Source organism: Stenella coeruleoalba (assembly GCF_951394435.1).
Source record: "Stenella coeruleoalba genome assembly, chromosome: 6".
In the NCBI taxonomy this organism is placed as follows: Eukaryota; Metazoa; Chordata; class Mammalia; order Artiodactyla; family Delphinidae; genus Stenella; species Stenella coeruleoalba.
The window spans coordinates 99,731,224-99,758,400 of NC_137151.1; the positions used below are offsets into that span (position 1 = coordinate 99,731,224).

The 27,177-nt window shown below is 42.3% G+C and overlaps 1 protein-coding gene and 1 pseudogene across 3 annotated transcripts in view; one reads left to right on the forward strand and one right to left on the reverse strand.

Annotated features, from left to right (window-relative positions):
- Positions 1-10,664: 10,664 nt before the first annotated feature.
- LOC307187678 (thioredoxin, mitochondrial-like) lies at positions 10,665-11,681 on the reverse strand (annotated as a pseudogene). The gene is made up of 2 exons: positions 11,267-11,681; positions 10,665-11,037 (listed from the first exon to the last, which is right to left on the reverse strand). The product of its transcript is annotated as a thioredoxin, mitochondrial-like (transcript).
- A 2,570-nt stretch (positions 11,682-14,251) lies between these two features.
- The window catches only part of CCNYL1 (cyclin Y like 1), a 35,750-nt gene continuing 22,824 nt past the window's right edge, over positions 14,252-27,177 (forward strand). For both annotated transcript variants that reach the window (XM_079923719.1, XM_079923720.1), the window contains exons 1-3: positions 14,252-14,735; positions 24,087-24,161; positions 26,019-26,053. In XM_079923719.1, coding sequence (XP_079779845.1) covers positions 14,510-14,735; positions 24,087-24,161; positions 26,019-26,053 — 336 coding nt within the window. In that variant the 5' untranslated portion in view covers positions 14,252-14,509. The remainder of the gene's footprint in view (positions 14,736-24,086; positions 24,162-26,018; positions 26,054-27,177) is intronic.

Here is a 27,177-nt window from a genome sequence, read left to right on the forward strand (position 1 = left end):
TCCCTCACTCACTTCCTCGCAGAGGCATATCTGATTCTAACTCACCTGGAAGAGACAGATGCCCACTTGAGATTTTGTTTTGGTCTTGCCTAGATATTTCCAGTCTACACAATTCCCTGATGGCTAAATTAAACTAAAAATCTAAGAATTCTGGAAACTGATTCACCTGGGAAGAACATTTGTGGCTCTGGGTCTTCTGCAACAACATTTTATTTTTCTAAGTAAAGAAGTAACATGAGGAGGCCCTTAGTGCTGAAGGACCAGACTTTGTCACCTTGCCTCGGTTTCAGGTTTTCATGGGGCCTGTCAGAGGTCAAGAGAGGCCCAGGCCAGTCCTATATTAAACCAAAACAAAATAAAAAAGAAAGAAAAAGAAGGAAAAGAAGTGCAAAATAGAAATGAAAGTTACAAAATTTGTGGTATATTTCCAATGTCAATATCTAAGGAGTAAACTGTTTCAACCTACACATGTACACGTGTATTTATCCAGTTCAATATAATTATGCCATTCCCAAAATGATTAAAGGAGTCATTAGGGGATTTATTAAAAATATTGATACATCATACACAACAGATGTGGCCCAGTAATGAGACCCAGAATTAAGTTGGGTGGTGATATCTTCTTTCTTCAAAGCTGCCAATGCTTCTCTGTAATTATAGGTATAACCTGATGGCCTTGAGGCCCTTTGTGACAGAGGACCAGGGCCAGTGGCCCTCGTGGTGTTCCCCTTTGTAGGCCCAGGGCATCTGCACTTGGGAATATCCAGCTTATATAGGTACCACTGCCTGTTTTTTTTAATGTTAACTCTCTCCTGCAGTCAAAGAGTGGATTAGCCTGTTAGTCTGGGCTGAACTGGCACACTTACTAATGGAATCCATTTGTTTTTTTCCACTTCTATGTGTTTATTGCTCTTTGAGAAAGAAGATCAGTTTGATCCCTTGTTTTCAGTGAATAACAGTCAAAGTGCAGCCTAGGAGCTTCCCTGGTGGCGCAGTGATTGAGAGTCCGCCTGCCGATGCAGGGGACACGGGTTCATGCCCCGGTCCAGGAAGATCCCACATGCCGCGGAGCGGTTGGGCCCGTGAGCCATGGCCGCTGAGCCTGCGCGTCCGGACCCTGTGCTCCGCAACGGGAGAGGCCACAACAGTGAGAGGCCCGCGTACCGCAAAAAGAAACAAAAAACAAAAACAAACAAAAATAAAAGTGCAGCCTAGACTAGAATGACAAGTGTACAGTGATAGAATCAATAGGCCTTGGGTGGGAGGCAATGGAGGACATAGATTTTGAGCAGGAGACAAAAATAAGCGCACACATTCTTAAAGGAGGCTACTGATGAGGGCTCTTTCTACAAGAGAGGACCTCTCAGTAGCCTAAGAGGAGCCTGGAAACTAATGAAAGCCTCCTTACAGGAGCACGCTGGTCAAAGCTCGGTCCAGCCCTGGGCTGTTATTGCCCTTGCAGCCATTATCTCTGACTTGTTAGGAAGGCATGAGGTTCCCAACTGGGCTGAGTAACCATGAGTTCACATGGGATTGTCCACTTCCGTGAAATGTCATTTTCAGATATCAGAGGAGGCTTCCATGTCTCCATTTCCTAGGAGAAGCTAGGAATGAGGGAAAGGAGGAGGGACAGAGGGAGAGAGAAGAGTAAGATGGAATCTTGGCAGATGGCAGTCGGTGCCAGTGAGTTAAGAAGGCTTGAGCTGGGTGGAGGGAACCTGAGGATTGGGAACCTTGGCGTGAGACCCAGGGAGAGGGAACAGACATAAGCGAAGGGAGGGATAACAACCAGCTGGCCTCAGCCTGGGGGAGGAGAGGTCCCACTGTATGACCCTGTGGAGAAGGACTCATGAAAAAGTCTGAAGCTGGTTTAAAATGACAGTTTATACAGTTTGTCAGATCGGGGAGTGGGATGGCCAGTTGGGATGGTGGGGATACAAAGAAGGCTTAAGGCTTGGGGCCAGTGTCCCAGAAACCCCTCTCCCTGCTTCTCATTCCTTTCACTAAGATGCACTGCTAAATAATTTAATTGATGAATAAATGGTTACAAACTTTTTGATACATCTTATCTGGCTTCCATGCAGAAGCTGAGGGCCTTTGTTAAAGTATGTCAGGTCCAACTGTTATCCAGTGGTTTCCTGTCTCCCCAGAGTATAATCTGAAGTTCTTTCCAAGGCCTGCAGGGTGCTTGAGGACCCAGCGGTGCCCTACTGCCTCTTCTGACTTCTCTGCTTCCTTTCTCCCCTCAGCCACCCTTCCAGGCCCCAGACCCCTTTGCTTTCCTCTAATGCAAACGACCAAGACTTGGCCCTCCCTGGTCCCCAGACTCCATAGGGCTGGTACCTTCTCACTTCATTAAGACCTCTTTCTCTGAATTTATTAGTTTCCTGGGGCAGCCATAACAAAATACTATAGACTGGGTAGGCTTAAACAATGGAAATTAATTTTCTCACCACTCTGGAGGCTGAAAGCCTAAGATCAAGGTGCTAGTAAGGTTGGTTTCATCTGAGAGGTGTGAGGGAAGGATCAGTTCCAGGTCTCTCTCCTTGGGTTACAGGTGGCTGACTTCTCCCTGTGTCTTCACATGGTCTTCCTTCTATGTGTCTGTGTCCAAATTTCCTCTTCTTAAAAGGATCCCAGTCATAATAGATTAGGGGTTACCCTAATGATCTCACTGTAGCTTATTACCACTTTAAAGACCCTATCTCCAAATATGGTCACATTTTGAGGTACTGGGGGTTAGGACTTCAACATATAAATTTTAAGGGGGACAGTTTTATGGGACAGTTAAGCCCGTGTTAGCCTCTTATCAAAGAAGACTCCCTGACACATCCAAAGTAGTGTCCCTGTTAACTGACACACATTTATTCTTTTGTGTGTGTGTGTGTGTGTGTGTGTGTGTGTGTGTGGTACACGGGCCTCTCACTGTTGTGGCCTCTCCTGTTGCGGACCACAGGCTCCAGACGCACAGGCTCAGCGGCCATGGCTCATGGGCCCAGCCGCTCCGCGCCATGTGGGATCTTCCCAGACCGGGGCACAAACCCGCGCCCCCTGCATCGGCAGGCGGACTCTCAACCACTGCGCCACCAGGGAAGCCCTATTTATTCATTTTTGAAGGTCTCCTACTTCAGTGTCAACCCTAGAGGGCCAAATTCTTTGTTTTGTTAACCAATGTATCTCTAGTGCCTAGCTGATGCCTGGAAAGTAGCAGGCGCTCAATAAATATTCATGAAACGGTGAATGCATGTTATGAAACCATTACAAATTACTCTGCAAAAAGCAATGACAGAGAAAGATGTTCAAGGTATACTGTTAGGTGAAGAAAGCACATTTAAAGAAACTGCATGTGTAGCATAGTTTCATTTTAAAGTCATATACATATAATTTATCTTTATTAAAATAAGACTTAGAGAACAACAAAAAAATAAAATAAAGCTTGGAAAGATATGCAAAAAAATGGTAATAGTGGGTGGCTCTGGGGGTGGGATTTTGATTTCTCATTTATGTGTATTTTCTAATTTCTCTTTAGTGAATATATATTACTTCTGTAAGAGTAAAAAGACAATAAATTTATTAAAAGTTAATAGAAGATATTTACTCATAACTTGTAACTGGCTGTTACGTTAAGAGAGAAAAAATAACATTATTTGTCTTTTTCACTGGGGAACGGTAGGAAACAGTACATGGGCAGTCCCTTGGAACCCAGTGGCTGAGAGCACAGCCCACGGAATCCACGTAGCCTGGATTCAAGTCTTCATGTTCCACCTTCTAGATTTGTCATCTAGGTATACCTGTTAATTGTACTGAGTCTCAGTTTCTCATCTATATAATGGGGTAATAGTGGTACACTCAAGTTGGGGCTGCCTTCCATCTCTGGCCTAGACTGGAATTTGATTCTTTTGAGCTCAACGATTTAGAAATTTTAGGACACAGAAAGTCAGGGACCAATCCAAGGGTTGACTCTCCCTTTATTCTCTGTCAAGGGCAGACCAAGCAATATCAAAAGTACCCCTCGGGCTTCCCTGGTGGCGCAGTGGTTGAGAGTCCGCCTGCCGATGCAGGGGACACGGGTTCGTGCCCCCATCCGGGAGGATCCCACATGCCGCAGAGAGGCTGGGCCCGTGAGCCATGGCTGCTGAGCCTGCGCGTCCGGAGCCTGTGCTCCACAACGGGAGAGGCCGCAGCAGTGAGAGGCCCGCGTACCGCCAAAAAAAAAAAAAAGTACCCCTCACATTGCTTCAGGTACAGGGCCTGGGATGGGGGGAATAATGAGGCACTTGCTGCCAGTGCCAAGTTTTTAAGGGGACAGCAAAGCAATGATCAAGATAAACAATACTTTAATGGAATATTTTTAATGAAAATATGTTTAAAAATCTATAATGAACAAAATATCAACAATTTTAATAGAGCCAGGTAAGTATCACTAATTTCTCCTTTGTTTCAGGCTCCATTATGGCTCAGCATGGCACTGCTCCCAGCCCACAGACTGAAGGTGGGGAACTTTCAATTATTCAAATCATTATTAATAGCTACTTAATTATAATTAATTATCCAAATTATCCTGAGCCTCAGAAGTGGCATTGCTCTCTCTGTGATGATTTGGCCCTCAGTCAAGGCCCTGTAAGGATACCTGTAGGGAATGTATATTTTTCTGATCCGGTTTATGTCTTTCTCCTCAGCAGACACCTAATCACAATTGCTACCTAACCACGACCTTCTTATCTCATTGAGGACTCTGAGAGGCAAGTTTCTCCCTATTCTTTTATAGAAACATAAAATGCCAGCAAAGCATGATTTCTACCCAAAAGAGCGCTAAACGGAGCTTGCAGATGTTTCAGGCCTCTCCCCTGATACTTCAGGGGAGAAGGGCACACAGACCTTGGCATACCTTGCTTCAAAAACAGGCAATAGCAAACAGCGTGTTCATTCCACCTACTTCCCAGAAGGGAAGATCCTTATGTAATGGGTCAGATGGGCCTTTGGTCCCATGTGGAGAGTCTCCCTGAGGGACTTTTATATTACTGTATCATGGGGGTTTTGTGGGTATTCGTTTCTGCATGTCAAGCACTTCACAGTACACATTCACATGGAAATTACTAATTAAAAGTAGCAGTGATAATAACATTTAGAGTGCTGTTTTCATCAATGGTTTCATTTTACATAGGACACCTCCTCTGCTGAAACCATAGATTCTAATTTGCTCTGTCAAAGTTATCACTAGAAAAATAAGATATTCTTAGCATGTAAACTATAGGAAATTTCCTCTATTACTCTTCTCCATTTGATTTAATGGACTATATGTTACTTTCAACATATAAGTTGGGACATCACAAAATAAACTGAACCTATGGCAAATTTGTTTCTGCAGAAATCTGTGTTCTTTCTAGTTACAAAAAAACTCAAGAGACCAAGGGGGGAAAGGAATTATTTGAATGGTGGATAGTGCATAAGACTTAGATATGGTTGCAGTAATTTAGCATAATCCATTGTAAGGTGATGGTCTGGACGAACTTCATAACAGTGAAGAAGTTAGCTTTGAGGTTTTTTTTCTCTAATTGAAGGAATGCTGCTCACTACACCTCCCCCATATTGTTATTTATTTATTTATTTTAATTTTTAATTTTTTGGCCTCACCGTGCGGCATGTGGGATCTTAGTTCCCCATCGCCCCCTGCATTGGAAGCACAGAGTCTTAACCACTGGACTACCAGGGAAGTCCCTTCCCCATATTTTTAGATTAATGTCTTTACCAGAGAAGTAAAACACACTGGGATTACATATCCTTGTCTAGTAAGAAGTCTGACTACTCTAAGACCACCATGTGGTGAGGGATGTCTAGCCAGACCCAGATGTTCCAGCCTTCGCAGACCAGGCACCTGACATAGGAGTGAAGAAGCCACTGTGGATATTCCAGCCTCAGGAGACGTGACATGGAGAGGATCCCAGCCAACAGCCAGGACAGACACTCCAGCTGTGTGGCCCTGTGTGAGCCATCTTGGCCATGTCCAGTTGCTAGATCCACTCCCGCTGAGGCCCCAGCTGTCCTGGAAAAGGGATGAGCAGTCCCCACTGTGCCCTGCCTCACCCATAAAATTGTGAGTGTTAGAAAATGACTGTTGTTGTTTGAAAATGCTGCAGGGGAACAGAAACTAGAAGCAGAGGCATAAAAGAGAATAGAGAAGACTGAAAAATAAAAAATAATTATAACAGTTTTCAAATTGTGATTGTTGGTGCTCTCAATTCAACTTTTTCACTCATTTATCTGTTCATTCAAGAAAAATGTATCGAGACCGCCGCAAGCTAGGTATTATGCTTAGTGCCAGGGATACCAAAAAGCTGAATAAAATAGCTCTATCCTCAGGGGAGTGGCTAGCTTAATGAGGGTGTCAAACAATCGCCACACAATGTGATACAAGGCTGCTTTACAGAAGGAACTCATGCACTGAAGATGCAGAATCTCACAGCCTTGAGGGAGTCAGAGAATCAGTGCCCAGGAGGACATGCTTGAGTTAAGCCTCAAAGAATGAGTAGAGGTTTACCAGATGGCCAAGGTGGGACAGAGCAAACTGGTTGCGAAGAACAGGGTAGACTCATTTTGGACATTGGCTTCAGCTGCTTCTGTGATCTCAGCTTTTCTTTGCCTCTCCTGGGCAAAGCATTGATTGCATAAACAAAGTATTATTTTCAGAGGAGTATTTGATTTTATCTACGTAGTAAGTACAACTGGAATGAAACAACTCATGGGGTGTATAGCATTACTCAAATGTGCACCCTACAGAGGCCAGGTCTAGTCGCTAGAAGGGACAAGGCCTTACCCGCCCCCCAAATGTAACCTAAGTCGTTGGGTTTTTCTCCAAGTGTTCTTTCTATTCAAATATAACTCTTAAGGCAAGTTCCCTGGCCCCTACCTCCATCCAGTTTGCTGTCCTAATCCCTTCTGATAGAAAAGTTCTAGAGGTACTTCAGGGTGGATGCCATGCTATGAGTATAAAAATCGATTTGTCTCCAGAACAGGACAATAGGGCCATCATGAGAAAAAATTCATGTCCTAAAGTCTATGATCTTTGTTTCTAGGAGGCAAACCTGGTTAAAAAGACATCTTCAAACTTTTCCGTGCTGTCAAGTTTAATGAAACTCCTCCTTCTAATATCAACTTCATTTGAGGAAGCTGCTGTCAAAAAGGCTCCTAGGAGATACTGAGGGGAACACGTTAAATCATTGCAAGAAAATGGTTCTAACTTCAGTAAGGCAACTTTAAGAGAATAAAACTGAAATATCTTAAATGTACCAAGATGTCACACAAGGGAAACAAATGGAAATATGGAAATGCTGGGAGGAAAGGCACATTGGCATGATTAAGAAAAATACAATTGAAAGCATCTAATGTGGTTTTTTTTAAACACTCTGCCTTGTTCTAAGTGGATTTGGCAGTGAGTTATTTCCTGGGCAAGTGTAGAGGGGAGCTCTCTTATGAAACTAGTTAAGTGCAGACCACACGCTTTTACAGTCTTTGGAGCTGGGGGTAGAGCTGGCATCTGCTTTAGAAAACCAGGAGAGAAAGGCACTTCCACCCCCACTTGGAGGTGATTGAAGGAAGCACTAACAGCGGGCTGAGAAAGACTTTAGATTTCCTGTAACACTTAGACAAATGGAAGTAAATAAACCATTAAATGGCAGAGAAAAATAACCGTCCCAAGAAGGCAAAAGGAAACCCCTAGTCTCTCTTAAAACTGCAGCCTTTTTCCTAGAACTTGTCTCAGAAAGTTTGTCTCTGATGTTTGCTTTGGAATTGTAGCCACAGGGGACGTTTGGGGCCAGAACTGACCTGTCCAGTGAGCATTAATTGTCCTGATGGTATGGTAAAACTAAAACCTTTTCAGGTTTTTTTTAGAGCATTATTTCAACTAAATTCGCATTCTCATCTCAACGGACTTACTTGGCAGAAAGAAACCTAGATGTTGTGAGAAGAGAGAAGGTGGGAGAAGAGTTCAGAAGGAGTAGAAAAAGACACCTAGAAGAGACACTGGGTAGTTTACTACAATGGTACTGACTATACCAGTACCATTGAATGCTCTACTTACTAAAAAATCCGGATTATAATGTTCTGAAGTTGGGAATGAGAGAAGTCAAGTTGTTCCACATCAAATCAGGTATAATAGTTATTCTTAACTTTTTTTGTTTACATACATCATTGAGAATATGATGATAAGGGTAGACTCTATGTCCAGAAAAAATGTACTATTACTTACACACAGAATCCTCTTCTATAAGAACTAGTCGTAATACTCAAGATAGAATCCAATTAGTTACAAGACACAAATATATAATCCTGTTCACTTGACCATCATAGACTTTCTTGCATCTAACCTAGTTTCATTCTAGAGTTTAAGCCTCTCTCCACTTTTTCTGTCCTCTTAGCTTAAGACAAGATCATTACAGAACTCCTTGTATAAAATTTTCATACGTGCTTGCAAAGGGCTATGAAATTTTATCATGATCATTCTTGAAGTTGAAACTTCTCTAATCTTTTCTTACAGATTGTTCGTTACAGAGAGTGCTTTCAATATCCAGTTTCAATATCTAGTTCTTCCTTCTGCATTAGTCACTCAGCTATATGATTACATTTTCTGAGCCTCCCTTGCAGCTCTGTGTGGCCATGTGACTAAGCTTTAAACCAATGATATGTAAGCACTGTACTATGTGGATCTTCTGAAAAATCTCCCTTCTCCTCCTTCACCCTACTGTCTGGAATGAAGTCACAATAGATGGAGACCAATAACCATCCTGGGCCATGAGTTTGAGATGTGATGGAGAAGACTGTCTGTTGACTCCCCTATTAGAAGATAAATTTCATGAGAACAGGGACCTTGTTTTTCTTGGTCAAAGCAACATTCTCTGAACCTAAAAAGTGTCGCCTGTGGTAAGGGCTCGGGTATTGAACAGCTACTGAATGAATAAGATGAATGAATGAAGGAGTTTACTCCAGAACCATGTAAAACACTAATCATAAAGTTCTCCCAGGGAATGTTCAGCCATCAGTAGGCATATGCAAGGTGTCAGATTCTATCACAGAATCAAACTCTTGCTTAATTCAAACCACATTACTTCTCTTTGCTTCCTTTTGCTCTCCCAGACTTGCCGCTGTCATAAAAGGATACAGTTTTTTCTTACTGCCCTCCAATGTTCTCTTAAAACAAAATATTTTCAAATCTATTTTCATAACGATGCTTCCTAGTATTTTTTCCTGCTTAGCAAGTTAAAAATTCTTTAATTTTCAAGGTCACACCTACCTATTTTTGTATGCGTCTGCTGTTAAATGCAGACACTATTTTGAAACGATCTTAGGCGTTGTCTCAAGTCTACAAGAATCATCCAAAATGGTATCTAATGACATTCCTAGGACTTCAGACAATATTATTATTGTCATGGAATGTAGTCACTAGGTCCTAAGGATTTAACAAGATGTTGTTTACTGAAACTGAACTTCATTGAATCCTTTCCCATTCCACCGTGGTTTCCCACATTTCAATCTGTTGCCTGTTTTTGTCCCCAAACCTTACTTTTGTCCCCAAATCTTTTAAACAACTAAATTAAATATTAATCATCCTTGCTTCCCTGATATTCGAGGTGACCTTTTCCTCCTGGTATCCTTTTAATAAAGAAGAGTATTCCCTGTGGTCTTTTTTTGGTCTCTTATGTGCTTAAAGCGTTTGTAAAGTTCCCACTTTTTGCAATTACATGTCATTTTCTTCTTAATTTTTTAAACTCTTCCCCCCAAAGTTGTTGCTATGTCTTTTAACTATTTGGAGGAACAAATAGTTCACATCTTCCACTTTTGTGACATACCTATTTATACCTGAGCTCCTTGGTTTTTGCTCAAATTTCTTTTCAATTTATCCAACTTTGAGGGAAGGTACTGTTTCTTTTTTTGTTAGGTATATTGAGCTTTTCTGATGTGTAGACTTCTCTACACATTATCCTCTCTTTCCCAGAGTAGCTTTCCAAACAGAAGCCTATTATAATAGAGAAAAGTAGAGGCCGTCAGATGAGCTCTTCCTAAACCTGTCCTCTATCAGTAATGTCTCAATTCTGACAGACCCAGAATGGAGGTCTGTCACCCAGGTCCTCTCTCCTTGCTTTTCTCTCAGTCCAAAGCTAATCTATGCCTGCCCTGGAATGCATCCAGTTCTGCCTTCTTGGGGACCTCGCTCTGTCAATTCTGCCGTCTCCTCTAACCTCAAACTCCTTTTTTCTCTATCAGCTCTTACCCTTTAACATATAAATATACTCACATTTTTTTTCCATCTTAAAAAAAAAAGCATTCTTAACTGTATATCTCCTTCTAATGACTACCACATCTCTCTTCTCAACCAAATGTTTGGGAAGAGAATCCTTGTCTCCATTTTCTCACCTCCTATTCATTTCTCCTTTTTTTTTAGAGGGGATCACATAAAGTTCTTTACTACAGACCTACAAAAAATGAGGGAATTATGTATATTACTCTCACTTGTTTGGGTTTCGTTTTTCCTTTTTTTTTTTTTTTACAAAACAGCAGCAGGAAAGAAAAATGCAGGAGGCAGATGAGCCAGGCACTGGGGTTCAGATCACAAGGGAGCAGGGAGACCAAGCTGTTACTGCAGGCTGGCCCCAGGACTCTGTCCCAGCATCCTGGGAGCACGGCGACAAGCCCTAGAGGGAGCAGAGAGTGGGTGGGGCGACGGCTGTCCCGGCTCGGAGGTGGCACCGCTCCTTGGGCGGCCACCCTGGCGGTCAGCCAGGTTGGGAGCACTTGAGGCTCCTGTGTTTGGAGGCCTGGTCTCCAAAGCACAGACCCACAGGGGCCAGGCAGAGGGAGGAGGTGGAAAGGGCCAGGACAGAAGGGCTGTGGGTTCTATCTGGGTCCCCCGGGACCATGGGGCCCAGGTGGGCGGGGGCAGTCAGGACGCTTCCCTGCTTGTCAGACAATCAGCTTCTTCAGGAAGGCTTCCAGCTGGTCCTCATCCTTGATGCCCACAAACTTGTCCACCACATCCCCATTCTTTTTTTTTTTTTTTTTTTTTTTTGCGGTACGTGGGCCTCTCACTGCTGTGGCCTCTCCCGTTGCGGAGCACAGGCTCCAGACGCGCAGGCTCAGCAGCCATGGCTCACGGGCCCAGCCGCTCCGCGGCATGTGGGATCTTCCCGGACCGGGGCACGAACCCGTGTCCCCTACATCGGCAGGCAGACTCTCAACCACTGCGCCACCAGGGAAGCCCCACATCCCCATTCTTGACGGCCGGCACGGTGGGCACAGCTGACACCTCATACTCTATGGCGAGGTCTGTGTGGTCATCAGTATCCGGCTTGGCCATCACCACCTTTCCATGCTGCTTGGCCACCACCTTCTCTAACCTTGGCCCCAGGATCTTGCAGGGACCACACCACTGTGCATGGAGATCCACAACCACCGGTGTCTCACTGTTGACAACTCAGTCTTGAAAGTCTGGTCCATCCTGGATGTTAAAGGCTGTTGTACAGACTCTGGTGGTGTATATTGACTGGGCTTGGCTGGGTGTTACTGTCAGGTTGTTAGGACTGTGGGGTCTGCAGGGCCCTGGAGGCAAGGGGCGCCCACTGACTCTGAGAGGGCTTCCTGCAGATTATGGAGGCCAGGAACCTCCTCAGGAGAAGTTGCCGAACCATCTCCCTGCAGCGAGAGCAGAGGGATGCACGGCACGGCCCTCCCCACCGGTCAAGGGCACTTCTGTTCCCTATTCATTTCCTTACTCACTGCCTGCCATCCAGCTTGCACACATCCCCAGTCACCCAGTTGCGACAGCCAATGGTATTTGTAGCTTTCCTGCCCCACGGACAACACTGGACAATTACGAATGGAGCAGCTACTGGCCAGGTACTGTGCCAGGTGCTCTGCTCCAGAAATGAGAAGCAGATGTGATCCCTGCCCTCATGGGACTCACGTGATCAGTCATTCCTGATTAATACTCAGGTCCCTTGATTGCCACTGCTCGCTTTGGCAGGTTTACTTAAATGCCACTTAAATCTCCCTGTTTTCGAAGACCCCTTCTTTCCTTCCCTTCCTTCTCTTCCTTCCTTCTCGCTTTCCTTCCTTTCTTCCTTTCCTTATTATACATGTCTTCTCAAGGCAATCACTTCTATACCTACAGCTTCAATTACTTTGTGCATACTCTAATGACAACACAATTTTAAATGTTTTCATTTATGTTTTCATTTACATAGGATGCCTCATTTACTAAAACCATAGATTCCAAGTTGCTCCATGAAAAATGTGATATTCTTAGCTGTCAACATTAGGGAATTTCCCCAATCACATTTTTTAATTGATTTAATGTGTTATTTTTGAAAACATAAGCTGGGATATCACAAAATGGACTTAGCCTGCAGAGCTTTACTTTCAACCAGAGAGCTCCATTTCCATGCTCCACTTAACAGAACCTAAAATGATCTTCCTTCCCAAACCTCTTCCTTTTCCTGCACTATCTAAGAAAAAGTAACCACACTCTACGTAGTTCCCTAAGCCAGAATCGTAGCAGCCATTTTTGCTTCTCTTTTCCCCTTCTCGCTCCGTATCTAGCCCCTAAGCACTTCTATTCTACCTCCCAAATGACCTCAGATCCTTTCCTTCCACTCCAATCTCTGCCACTGCCTTTAGTTTGAACCCTCACTCCTCTCTTAGATGAATATAAAGTCTCTTATTGGGTCTTGTTGCTTCCATCAGTCCTAGTTATTGTCGAGTGACCTCACTACAAACCACCTGATAGTGACTCCTTAACTTCACAACATTCAATGGCTCTCATGTTTCTGGGAAAAAAACCAAGCTCTTTACCCCAGCATCTACTTGGGGTTAATAGACCTAGATTTGAATTTCAGGTTTAAGTACTTTGCAGCAGTGTGACCTCAGACAATTGGGCTTTCTAAGCCTTTGTCTTCTCACCGTGCCTGAGGTCACTGAGGGCAGGACTATTTCCCACAGACAGTAGGCATGTAGGCCTGGCATGTAGGAGGGACTAATCAATGTTGAATGGAGGGAAAGTATTTTAAAATCCACATCAAAAAATTGTTCCTCCTTAAAAAAAGAAAATCCTGATACACTATGCCACTTCCAACCAAATTTGACTTCTACCTTTATTTTCTGATAATCACAATAAGGTGCCTTTGGGGATCCACACAATCAGGGATCAAATCCTGGCCACACCCCTGATCAATCGTGTGCCCTTGGGAACGTTACTTAGTTTCTGTAAAATCTGTAAAATGAAGGTTTCTGAGGATTTTGTTCCCGAGGGTTAAATGACTACCTCACTTGGAACGGGGTCACGCATAGTGTTTGCCAAACGTTAACTATCGTTATAATCTTCATCAAATCAAGACCGTGGTACTCCACTTTGTGACTCTCAAGTTTGTATGAGAAAATCGTGCTTTAATGCGTTGTTGTTGGCTAAAGTAGGGAAACCTGGAAACTCCTGCCGTGGAAGAGAGAAACGGGCGAGAAAAGCGAATTGCTGAATCCCAGCGTCTCAGAGGTGGGAGGGAGGAGTTCGGTACCTAATTTACCGATGAGGAAGTGGAGGGGTGACGTGTCCTCGAGTCTCATTCAAGACACAGCCACAGCTCTTTATTGAGAGTAGGACCAGGGCCCCGGTGGTTGCTATGGTTAAACTGCAGGCGGAAACTAACACTCTTTGGAAGCCAAGACAGGAGGAGCATTCAGTTACAAAAAACGGTCAAAAATTGGGGTGTAACTAAGTTCGTTGAGCAATACATCAAATGAGTCAACTGTCGACCCGGTGAAACCGAGTTGCTAACTGAACTGGCATTTTACGAACAGGGGCTTTCTACAGAGCCCACTCACTGACTCAGGAAGGCTTCGATTAACAAACTCCCGCGGCGCTTCCCGCAGGATCGGAAAGCTCGGAGCGCGAGAGATGAATGGAAACCGGAGTCCGGGGCGCGCCGCTTGGGGGGCGGAGCAGCCGCGGGCGGGGGCGGGGCATTGTGAGTCACATGCCTGCGCGCTGAGGAGGGCGCGTGGAGGGAACTCTGGTCGTGATTGGTCCGTCGTAACCAGGTGACCGAAGGACACGTTCCGGTAGGCAAGGGCCGGCCAGGCTAGCTACTTTCAGTCGGGAGGCGGCGGCGGAAGGAGGAGGAGCTCCGGCTGCGCTCTCTCCCGGCAGTGGCTGTGCGTCTCAGCGCTTGTCTGGTCCCCACCCCTTTTAAATAAGCCGGTCTGGTCGCCGCCCTCACAGACTAGTTGGCTGCGGGGAGGCGGGGGCGGCGGGGGTGCGGCCGGGGCCGGAGCCCTGCCCGGGGCCCGGCGGCTGGGCGGACTGGCGAGCGGCGGGCGAGGTCGCGCCTGCATGCGTGGCGCAGCCCCGGCATAGCCCGGGGCTGCCAGTGCCCGCCGCGCCATTGTTGGGGGAGGGGGCGGCTGCTGAGCGCGGCGGAGTCGGGGGGCGAGCGGAGGCGGAGGCGGCGAGGAGTGGAGGCGCCCCATGGGGAACTCGCTGTCTTGTTGCGTGTCCCCCAATGCCAGCCCCAAGTTGGGCCGGCGCACGGGGTCAGCGGAGCCGGACTACGAGTCTGAGGTCTACGAGGCGGCGGCCGGGGACGCGGTGGCAGTAGCTCCGGCGCCGGCTGCCGTGGAACCCGCCGAGTTGGATTTCGGAGGTGGCGAAGGCCACCACCTGCAGCACATCAGCGACCGGGAGATGCCCGAAGGTAAGAAGCAGCGGGCGCGCCTCGCTCCTCGCGGGGTCGGCGCCGTCTGCTCTCGGGCTTACCTCTGGCTTCCGCCGCCCCCAGGGTCCCCCGGGAGGGAGCCGCCGCCTAGGGCTCCTTCTTGCCCGGAGTTGGCTCTCCCAGGGCTGGGCACCGGGGACGAAGGCTGGCTCTGCCTGGCGTCCCCCCCCCCCCCTTATTCTTTACCCGTCGCGTCCGGCCAGTCTGCTTTCCTCTTCCCTACCCGAATGCCCAATTCTTTCCCCCGTTCCCATTTCCCAGCCCGGCCTGAGACCCTCCAGTCCGCGGCCCTTCCTGTTCGTGGTTCTATTTAACATCTCGTGGGACTTAGCAAAGACTTTCTGGTGTATTCTCTCTTTTCTTAATGAAAACTTAAATACTCTAACTTCGGCGTATCCATCCCGTCTCCCTATCCAGATGGCACCTAACCGAAGGAACTAGGTAAGGGCCTGATGATAGACTTCATTCGTTAAGGTAGTTGATACTCGAGACAATTAAGACAAACATTATAGGATTTGTCATTTAAATTCAAAATAGATCTGGACAGAGTCAATGTGGTGTTCTTAAGTAAAATTCTTTGGATTTTAATGTTTTCAGTCGCCCTGATAGAAGCTACTTTATCCCTTCTAACTATAATTTGAACACGATAGGAAAGAAAATGGTGGGAGGGGGCTTAAAATAACTGTGAACGGTGTGAAACGTTAATGCCACGGCTGCAGAGAATAGATTTGTTTTTTTTTTCTTTACCAAAGGAGACCCCATGGAGTTCTGATTACTTTAAAATTCCCACTTTGACACAAGTATGTCTTCAGCTGCACAACCTTAACCGACTTCATTTACCCGTTCTAAGGGGGGGGGGCGACGTGGTTCCTGAGACTGCTGGACAAAAGTTTCAAAGGAGAAAAAACATTCAGATTGTAATTTGTAATGTACAGGTTTGGGAGTTAACATGCCACATCCATTAAGCAGAAAAGTGTCTCCATGGCTCCCTCCCCCGCCCCCCCCCACCAGTAGAATCCTATTCAACTTAAGAATATTCAGGTAAAATTCTGAAGACTAAATGGCTGGGGGGGGGTGTTGTCGGGGAGGAGAGGAGAGAAAGAAGAGAGGAAATGTTTGATTTTTGCCTCTAGAATTTCGGAAAGGGATGGCTCTAGGTTCAAAAAAAATTTCTGGGTAGCATAGTGGCACTTTAATAAAGATTGTGTTCTTTGAAGTATAAAACATTGTATCATAAAGGTGTTAAAGCCCCACTGGCCCATTTGTTTCATTTAAATGCCAGAGATTATTTCATTATTTCATAGACGAAATGTCTTACAGCTCTTCTGTTTAAATTTTAGTTGGGTTTACTTAATTTCCTTAGAAGTTAGAATAATTAAGCCTGTGGATTCACCCTTATGATGGACGTGGCTTTGTAAGTGGAAACTACTCCCTTTTCAGAATAGTTAGATATTGTGAAAAAATGAACAAATTATGTGAATTAATTGTAGCTTTAAACACAAAGCATGTAAGTACTTGTGAAAACTGCTCTGCTTGTTGCTGTAAGGTAAGCCTCTAAAAGATTTTAAAAAGCAGTGAGTAGTTGGCTAGTGTAGGATGAGAGACGAAAATTGGACCTTTATAGAATTCTTTTAAGATTTACAACGCATTTTCATGTGTATTTCACTTGGCTCTTCCATCTACAAATAAGGCCCATGTATATTCTCCCTCTATTGCCGATGAAGAAGCCAAGACTTAGAGATCTGAAATGACTGTGTAACACAGCTACTGAACAAAAGAGACAGACTTGGGAGGTGGTAGATATGCCAAATTCAGTTCTTGGGATGCTTAAGAAACTGTTTAGAGCGCACCTTATATTTTATAATTTATCCATAAGTTAGGCCTATCTCAGCATACTCCAGTTTTGATTATTGCCATTCCAGTTTACTGTACACAACTCAGAAGCAACATTTACCTCTCCATTCTATGTCTGTACATTCATTGCAATGGATATGAATAAAAGTAGAAGTCATGAAGTAGCCTAAATTTACCAGTCAGGTAAACACGTTGATATATTTTAAAGAGTTTGTTCTGGTGAAATCCAATTGAAGCCGAGAATGCCCTGGACAGAGGGACATAAGGGGAAGCTGGTAAGCGGGCAGGTAAGGTACTAAGCATTTAGCATATGACTATGTATGATAAGGAAGGAGTGCTAAATCAGGAACTGGAAAAATAGAGTTCAGAGTACAGAATTTACCTTTTTATGTTTAACATGATTGTTAAAATTTCATTTCAATTTGTCTTTTTTGGGGGGGCATTCAATAAAGTGATAAGAGAAACCTCAATTTCAGCATTTGCCTATTAATTAAGTTTCCATAGAAACAAGGTCAGAACGCCAAATATAAAGTACAGGCACATTGGAAGTTTGCTCTTAATGTCTTTATTTCAGACAATTTTATATCAGTTTCCCTGGAAACTGAGAAATACCTACTCAGATATGAAACATTTTGGCTTTTCTATAGTGGAGAATTATTTGGTTACTTAGAGAAAATCGTACATAAATGATGCTGTGTCTTGTTCTTCAGAAACATTGGAGAAGAACAACATTTCTTCAAGCCATTTCAAAAAAGTAACTCCTAAGAACGTAGTATAGATTTCAGATAGACTCAAAAGAATTTTTTTTACTTCTTTGTCTTTAACAGTATATCTAATATAACTGATGGTAGTGTCATAATAGAAAATAAGATGCTACGGTCGTATTATCTGATTTTATTTTTATTCATCAACTTTTCATACAGCCTTTATGTTGTGACCTTAGGAGCTTTGCTAATTTTCTGGTGAAAGGTGCTCTCTCAAGTGACCCCTCCCTCCCATTCCCCTGAAGAGTGGGTAGGGAAGGAATTGGCAATACGACGTGGAAAAACCTCTGAGAAACAGATCTTTCCTCTCTCCAGTAGCTATTTTAAACACTTTTTTTTTTTTTTTACTTTTTTTGGTGACAGTATTAATAAACATTTGATGTAAAAGATTTAGAAAACACAGAAAAGTCCTTCACTCACACTCAGAATATCCAGAATTTTTATGAATATTTTGGTGTTGATTCTTCCTGAACCTTTTGTATGCATATAAACGTAACACTGTGTTTATTTTACAAAGATGAGATTGTTCTTTATGTGCCACTTTGTAATGAAAAGTAATGACATGAAGCTCCTGGAACTGTGCTGACACCTAGAGAGTGCTGCAGGATGATGTATTTCCATGCAGCTGCACATAGCTCTACAGCCTGCCTTTTACCAGCTGTTTACTGGGCCATCGAATGGTTGGAGCATAATTCATTTACCCAGCCTTATGGTTGAGCATCTTTTATAATCCCATTATAATGCTTTATTCAGGGGACACAGATAAAAACTGACGCATTGTATTGATACTTCCCTATAGCATTCTGATTGTACACTTTGTCTTACGACTTAATTAAATTCATAGGGTGAGTCATTTTGTAGTTAAAGTATTTTAACATTAAATGTTCTTTTCCCAAATTAAAGTTACCATTGGTTTTTCACTGAACATTAGATTTCCTCTTTTAGGTTTTGGTGGTTCTTGGTAACCTGTCTTGTGTCTTTGATTCTGAGTAACTAAACTACTACTCTAAGAGATCCGAAAATAACTCTGGTCATAGGTGACAGACACATCAAAAGACAGCATTAGAAGAAATCTTAGATGATGTGGGAAAATTGGGAGAAACTTAATTGGTTTTGGATACACTGAAACATGATTATTAGGCACCAGTCCAGAGGCAGGACAGACAGTGGTTAGACAAGACAAAGCCTGTACCCTAACTCAGGTCCTTACTTTCTAGAGATGCCTGGGGGCTGATAACACAAGAATAATGTCAGGTAGTGAGACACTGAGAAGAAAGAAAATGAAGGTAATGGGCTGGGGAGGAGGACAGTTTTACAAGGGGTGGTTAAAGACAGCTTCTCTCCTTAAGCAACCCATGAGCAGTCCTGAGAGAGCCATGTGAGGATGTGGGAGAAGAGGCTTCTGTGCAGTTCCTAAGAAGGGAATATGCTTGATGCGTGCAAAGGACAGAAGGATGGGTGGCTGCAGCTGAGTGAATGAATGCCAGGAGGAATATAGGGGATTAAGACCTTGTATGCCTAGTGGGCCTTGACAAAAAAATATGAATTTTAGTCTAATTGTAATGGGAAACCATTGAAGGGTTATATGCAAGGGAATGATGTTAATTCTTAGAAAAAGGGAAGGGAGGTAGAGAGGGTGGAGGGAGATGAGACCAGCTACTGTGTGAGAATAGACTGTAAGGGCGGAAGGAAGCAGGGAGGGAGACCAGTTAGGAGGCTGGTGCAGTAGCTCAGGTGAGAGCCAACAGTGGCTCGAACAAAAAAGCGATATTAATCAGGGCCTAAAATAGGCTGTAGTATATAGATTGCTCTTGCATTTCATTTGATTCTCACCATGTTCTGAGTTAGGTAGTGTAGTAATTTTTCTCTTAGGTATAAATTGAGTTGTCCAAGGTTTTAAAAATGAATATTGTTAGTAGGACTGTAAATTCCAAATGCATGGCATATAGGAACAGAATTTATTGATGACATTATGTGAGCTTCTTTAGAATACTACCTTTTTTTTTTTTTTTTTTTTTTGCTGTACGCGGGCCTTTCACTGTTGTGGCCTCTCCCGTTGCGGAGCACAGGCTCCGGTCGCGCAGGCTCAGCGGCCATGGCTCATGGGCCCAGCCGCTCCGCAGCATGTGGGATCTTCCCGGACCGGGGCACGAACCCATGTCCCCTGCATCAGCAGGCGGACTCTCAACCGCTGCGCCACCAGGGAAGCCCAATACTGCCTTTTTTCTCACCCTTTTGTTGTTGTTGTTTTAGCGTATTAAAGTAATAAAACTTTAGAGTTAAAACAGTAACACTGCATAATGTGAAATGAAATGAAGGTAACTTGCAACCCAGAAAGTTTCTTAAAAGTCCAAGAAACTGAGTAAAGTACTCTTTAGCAATATATAAAGCCAGGTGTACCTACCTATATGTCACCTCTCAGTCATGATCACTGTAAAACTGATTGAGGATGAAAATAAGGCAAAACTGAGAACCAAGGTAGAGGCAGGTACAGAAGCAGTTGGAAACCAGAGTTGGGAAGTTTGGAAGCCAGGATTGTCAGAAGCTAGGAAAGCAGGATCAAGGCTTGGGTGAGCAGTAGACTGGCAGGTGCAGAGCCTGCTGTGTACCCTCTGGTGAGGCAGCCCAGCTCAGGGCTGGCTGGCAGGGACTCCCTGACTGGGGTGGAAAGTGTGGACTCAAGGAGATGAAATCATCAGTTTACATGGTAATTGTAAGAATTGTAATATTTGTGTTATGAGCCATAAAACTAATACACTGTACAGTATAGGGATGCTAGGGCAGTTCAGTAAATGCAGTGGTTACCTTTAAGTAAACTGGTGCTCAGCAGTTAGCCCAGAAACTGCTGACATCTCCTGTTTATTTGGAATATATCGAAATCAATATGTTGATATTAATCTTTCTGAAATATGCTGCTTCTGTTAGATGCTTTCTTGGTCACTTCCCTCTCCCTCTAATATTTTAACAAGGAAAAATCATTTATTGACAGTTTGATAGCATAGCTTTAACACTTTTAGCCTTCAGTAATGCATTTCATTTGTTCTAAGTTGCCTATATTTTCACATTTTTAACAACTGCAATTGAGATGGATCTTAACAACTGGTAGAATCTTAGATTGGAGGAAAAACAGTATTCAGTGTCGGTGGTGTTTTACAGGTTTCCTCTGAGGAATGTTTACATTAAGACCCGAGTTTAATTTCTTTTTAATCATACTTTTTCTACATCGACCTATCATGCTGTCAAATAAGTTGCAATTTAAATTGATAATACTAAAGTGATGGGTCTTAAAATACAATTTTAATCATAACCCCTAATCATGAGCTCAAGAATATTTCTCCTGGGTAAAACATTCTCAGAGGTTTCTAAAGAAATAACTTTAGGAAGAATCCATGTAATTTCCTGAATGCACAGTAATTTCCTGAAGTCTCTAAGTTACTGTGTGTGCATGTGGTGGGGAGAGGGATGAGTGGGGTGGTGGGCGGTAAAGCTTTGCTTAATAGTTGGCAGTCTTACCTTTGTGATGGTGAAGAGTGTGGTAGGTTTTAACGTAGTCTCCTTAGGCTCTTGGGAAGACAGTTAATGGAAAGTGCAGAAATATTGTGTGTATGTATGAGTTTACTGTCTAATGGCTCACAAGTCCATTCTATAAAATAGTGATGTGGTATTTTTCATTAGCAAAAAGTGCAAGTTATATAGAAAATTGTTAGTTATATAGGCTATAAACAGAAGATTAATATTTTCTGAAAACCTCATGCAAACTGACAGCAGTAGGGCCCTGGTGTTTACAGTACATTCAAATGATAGGCCAGTTCACCAAAGTGGAAATAACACTGATAACTGTGGGAACATGGTCAAACTGTGTAACCAAAGAAATACAAATTAGATCTACGGTGAGTTTCCTCATTCATATCAGTAGGAATTTTTTTTTTTCAAGTATCCAAAGCAAGGGTAGGAACTCAAAATGTCATGATTGGTAGCATTATACCCTAATGTGCCCCCCACCTTCTTAGGAAGCAATTTAGCATCGTACATGGAGCCGTGAAAGTGATCTAACCTTTTGGCTTGGTCATCCCACTTCCAAAGATCTTTGCTAAGGAGATAAAACCATTATTTTAAAAAACTATATACATGAAGATTTTCCTCATAATATTTTAAGAATAGAACTTTGTAAGCAATAGGGGATTGGCTAAGTCCAGTATAGGAATAACACTTGATGGGCCAGTGTGTATTCATTAAACAATAAATATGCAACAGTGGGGTGGAGAGCGCTTGTTAGTAACAAGAAGACATAAATTGTACACTAATTAGAGCTTTTTTTAACGTATAAGAAAAGCAACTAAAAGTAATGGTTGTGAATCACTGTGTTAATGATTGTGAATAATTTTTAAACAGAGCATTGTTTTGGCTCATGCAGATTTTTATTCATGATATTTGTTAAAGGAATGAGCAAGTGACTTTTACCTTTCCCCACCTTTAGTGTGATCATCAGTACTGCTGATAAACCAGGTCTCCTTCAGTTGCAATTAAATTAAAAGAAATTCACAGAGTTAAGCACTACTTGACCCAGGAGTTAAATGATCTCCTCAGTTCTGCTCTCCTCTGTTGATGTCTCCTGAAAAGCCTTTCCCCTCATGAAAGCAAGAGGAGTGTCCAGCAGCTCAAGACAAGCTAAGGATCCTAGAGTACAGTTCTGCCTTTCTCTTTTCTTGGGAAGTCCCAGGACAGCTGTGATTGACTGGCCAGTCCTAGGTCCTGTGCCCACCTTTGAATCCCCTAGGACAGAGTAGGGAGAGTGCCAGCTTTTTTCTGGTCACTTGGGCTGAGTTTACTTTTTTTTACATGTTGTCATTTCTTTTCTCCCAGCCTTCTTGATTTTTGTATTTAGATCTGTAGTGGCACATCTTGGTTTGGCGGGGGGGGTGGGTGGGTGGGGGTGGGTGGTTTGTGTGTGTGTGTGTGTGTGTGTGTGTGTGTGTGTGTGTGTGTGTTAAAGCTTGCTTCTCTTTGATTCTGGCACTTACTTTTCCTGGACTTCCATTGAAAATTGTTAACTTTTACCATGCCATAGACAGTGGTAAATAATACAGCTACTTTGCAAACATTTCTGCTTATTTTTTAGATTCAAATGTAGTCTGTTTACTTTCTTTTTTGGTATAGGTAAGTAGTCATGAATCCTTTCGGAAGCCATAGGTTAGAGGCAGCTGTGAAAGCCTCTGCCTGTCATTTTGTGTACAGCTGAAATAATTTATTTTCCCATTGTTTAATTTTTCAAATATGTAGGAGAAAAAAACTTTAAAATAATTGTATGGGTCTTTTACATAAAAATGTTGAATAGAATATTTTCTCCAAAAGCAGCTTGATAAACTTCAAATTCAGTGAAGGAATTTTCATGAAGAACAAAGCAGTTGGTTTAGCTATGTAAATTACTAGTGCTGGCAGTAACATTAAAATGGATGGCTCAGATTCCTGTTAAGATGGGAAGTCCAAAATTACTGTTCGTGCAAAATTCTTTGTGGGCGGGAAAAGGGGATTCTAGGTAGATACATTTGTGAAATGCTGGGTTAGACAGAATTCACTACTAGACTAATTAGTTTTTAATATATCAATGTGTGTATTCTTTTGATTCTCTAAGAGGCAGGGATATATTTGTATTTCACTTTGACCATCAAACCCCTCTTTCAAAAATAGATCAATTATTATGTGGTTTGGGAAATAATTGCCTTAACCATTACGCTTTATCTGAATCGTGGTCCAGTTTCTTAAAAGATTGGTTAATTGGTTTGAGATGGACTTTGCTAAGGAAGTGTCATAGGGCTTCTATATTTGTTTGTTTTAAACAACAACCTTATTATCCTATGTGGTAGCTTGTGCTTGTTTTGTATTGTATTTCTGCCTAAATAGAAGACACTATCCCACCTTGGTGCGAGGTGGACTACAGGCAGACCCACCTTTTTATGTAGGTGTGGCCAGAAGTGTTTTTCAAGTAGCCCTATGATCTGCTCCAGGAAGTACTCTTATTGAAGCCCCAAATTAATCATGCAGCGTGGAATGAAGAAGTGAGAGTTCAGCTTTGGAAATAGAGGGCAAAGTTAAAAATCACTATCACGGAAGTGTTCCTGTAGATTAGAACATTGAACTTTTATGTAGTCCTCTTAAATCTGCCATGATGAATAGCCCCCAGATAAACCACAGCCAGTTAAATGAGTTCATTTGTTGAATGGAGTTAGAATTAGCCATTTGATTGTCTGAAGAACATTTGCCAAAAGCAACTCACTTGGTTTTGGCATATTTGATACGTTGAGCTGGTATCTGACAGTAGTTGGCCACAGCATAGCTTGCTTCTTGAGACTGTTCCTGGAATGTGCTAGTAATATCAGCTTTAAAGGAGGGTGACTGAATTTTTAATTGATAAGTAGGAGGGGAGTCACATATACGATTCATCTAAAAATGGCATCGATTATGTAGGTGCAAGTTAAAGAAGTCTAAGACATAGCCGTGGTTTTATTCCACATGTATGGAGAGTTTCTACAATTTTGCTGTTTCCCAATAGAATTTTTATATTGTGCCTTTACTAAAATTGCCTTTTTGTCATTACTAAAAGCTCTTCTCAAGGCTATTAAAACTGATTTATATCAATGTGTTGCTATCTTTAAAATCACGTATTTTTCTACTCAACTAAATCACCACACCTTTTTCTCTTCTTCCTATACAGACTTAGCTTTGGAATCAAACCCTTCTGACCACCCAAGAGCAAGCACAATTTTCCTGAGCAAATCTCAAACGGATGGTAAGACAATGTTTTTTTTTTCCCCCTGAGAAAAAGAGTGAAAACTGTTTTTGTTTTGTGCATTATAGGAAGTATTTAGAAAAACTCTTACAGTGGTTTAAATGTTTCACTTTTTCATGTATTCACTTGTCTTATTTTAATATGTTGATGATGCACTTTCCTTTAGTTGTCAGTGTTTTAGTGAGGAGAACACTTAGACTGTTTATACGTTTTGCCACCTCTTTATCAACATAGTCAACTGGCCACATGATTTAGATGTGGTCTATTTCTCTGTGCTACTTTGTCCTTTTCCGCTTGCTCCAAAGAGCACATATGTTAAAGATGAATGATAGGGTTTAGGTCACAGTTAGGTTTTCATTTGATCAAATCAGAAAAATCAGTTGTTATATATGGGAATTGAGCCTTGTGATTTTGGCCCTGTTTTACCCAGTGTTCAACCAGACGAGCCTATCTCACATCCAGATTTATGCTACTCAGAACTTTTAAGCTATTCAAAACTTTCTCATCCTAATGTAGTGCTGTGCCAGGGTAATGAGAGCAACATGCCTTATGGGGTTTCCCAGAAGATTATCCTCAGCATGTGAAACTCATATAAATTTCCTCTGTCCTCCTTGTTTTAAGATGGGAATCAGAACTGTAGAATTTTTTGCACTCCTGCTTGCCTGCTTGTCTTCCTTAATGTTATGTTAAATCCTAGTTATTTGCTAAAAAGCCATACATGACCAAGTTTTTCAGTTGATAACGAGAGCAGGAATACAAGAAGTGAACATTCCACAATATTTAAAGTGATGCAGCACAATAAAAAACGGAGGTTTGTTTTTTTGTTGTTGTTGTTTTTTGTTTTTTTCCATTAGATCACTGGTTTTTATAAAAGGATATAACTCAGGAACAGCCAGATGGAAGAGATGCAAAGGGCCAGGCATGGGGACAGGGCATAGAGCTTTGATGCCCTCTGCAAGGGTACTACATGTTCACCAACCTGGAAGCTCCCTGGGTTTCTAACTTGCATTTTTCTAGTGTGTGTACTTGAGCCACTCATTTCTAGTTAGGATTGCTCTGTTTCTCAGTTTCTTCCAGAGCCATGAGCTGCTCACATGTAGAGGGGCTCTGGAGACAGTAAAAGAAAAGCTGCCCCATGCCTGTGTCTCTCCAGCCTTAAGGAATCTGTGCCTGTGATGCCCGTCTGGAGTTAAAGGAGGCAATGTGAGCAAGAGTGTGGCCTGAGACCCTCTTCAAGCTTTTATTTTTCTGGCCTTTGTTGGAGCAAAACAGTTTTGTGTGCTGTAGATGTGTTCATTTAGGTTGGCACACTCATTTTAAAATTTACCTTTAACATAGATTACTTTCCAGTTGTGTATTTTTTCAGTAAGGTATTTGAGTAGGTTACCATTAAGTGGTTCAGGATGCTTCCAGAGACGAGTGCCTGGCCAGAAACTAGTTCTTAGGGTCGTCATCTGTAGATTGTGGTAATTAAAGTAAGCTGTGTGTAAATGAAGAATTAGAAAATACTACTGGCTAGTAGTTCAGCTAGGCAGCAGGTAAATTTTTTTATTAGCTAAGTTTCTCACCTGGCCTAATGTGCTTTGTCCTTTTCTTTTGTAAATGGGGAGTCCTTCATTTGTGCCTAATACAGAATATCTATTAGGTCAAAAAAGTAAAACTAAGTTTTTAGATTTTATTTATAGGATTCATCTTGCTGGGTGATTTAAATTATATATTTTGTTGGAAATTATTTTAAAAAATAGAATGGAATTTTATCTCGTGTTATTGGTAACCCATCAAATAATTTTAGTGACTACTTTTATTTTTCTATGGCATTTGTATCAGAATTGATCAGTTAATTTTTTTTATTCTTAGTGCGAGAAAAGAGGAAGAGCAACCATTTAAACCATGTAAGTAAACAGTTGAAAAGTTAAGAAATTAATAGTTTGAATTAAAAATATGTCTGCCATGATTCCTAAAAAATATGATGGATCCAATACTGTAGAATCTTTTTTGTAGATTTTCTAAATCTCTATTTTCCTAATTATCAAATGTATTCAGGAAAGTCTTTGACTTAGTAGTGCCCATTTTTAAGGGTTCTGACATTTAAGTTAAATTTCAATAATACGGTTGTAGTATAAAGATCTGCCTTAAATTCTTTTGCCTTATTTTTTTGATCTTATTTTTTAACCAAAGTAATAAAAGTATAATAGGTAAGTTAATTTTTAGCACTGTCCATTGACTTCTTGTCATAGCAGGTGAAAGCTTAGCTTCTTCACTCCACCATGACGTTATTTCCCTCCCTCTGTTCCCTCAACATGTATCAGTTTTTATTAAATCAGAATCAATGTTTACATTACTACGACTCTGCAAATTTGTGTGTGCATTGCTGAGCCATATAGTTCTCTGACTGTGCCTCATCCTTGTACACCCTTCATTCTTTTTCTTAAATATTAATGACATTGGAGCACTTCTGCACTTCTCTAGGATAATCCAATCCCCCTTTTCCTAGCCAACGTGATCTCACACAGCCAGATACAGTAAGTAGCTCCCTGCCCAGTCTCCCTGCTTTCACATTCTTCATTTTTTCTGTGGAATTAATTTCCTGACTATATTCACTTGCCTGTTTTCTAACAGCTATTTTTTTCCCCAAATGTTTTACCGTTTGTCACATGCCTATCAAAAATATTTTCCATCTACTAAGCCACATCTGTTCCATTTTTTTCTTGGAGACACTTTTCCCCAATCTTTTGTCTTCCTACTCCCATATAGACTGGTGTTCCCCTAGGCCTGCTCTGTGCCTCTTTTCCTGGGATATCTGTGTGAAGTCATCTGGGATCTCACATAACTCTGCTCTCTTGTGTTGGATCCCCTATGTCCTAGATTCTGTTTCCCTCTTGTTATACTTCCTTGTTTTACTGGAGCACATTTTCCTGAGAAAAGGGCACATGGGCAGAAAGTTTACAGAGATCTAGCCTCTCTGAAACTCATTCTATTTGATAAAGTATAGAATCCTAGGTTGAAGCTAATTTTT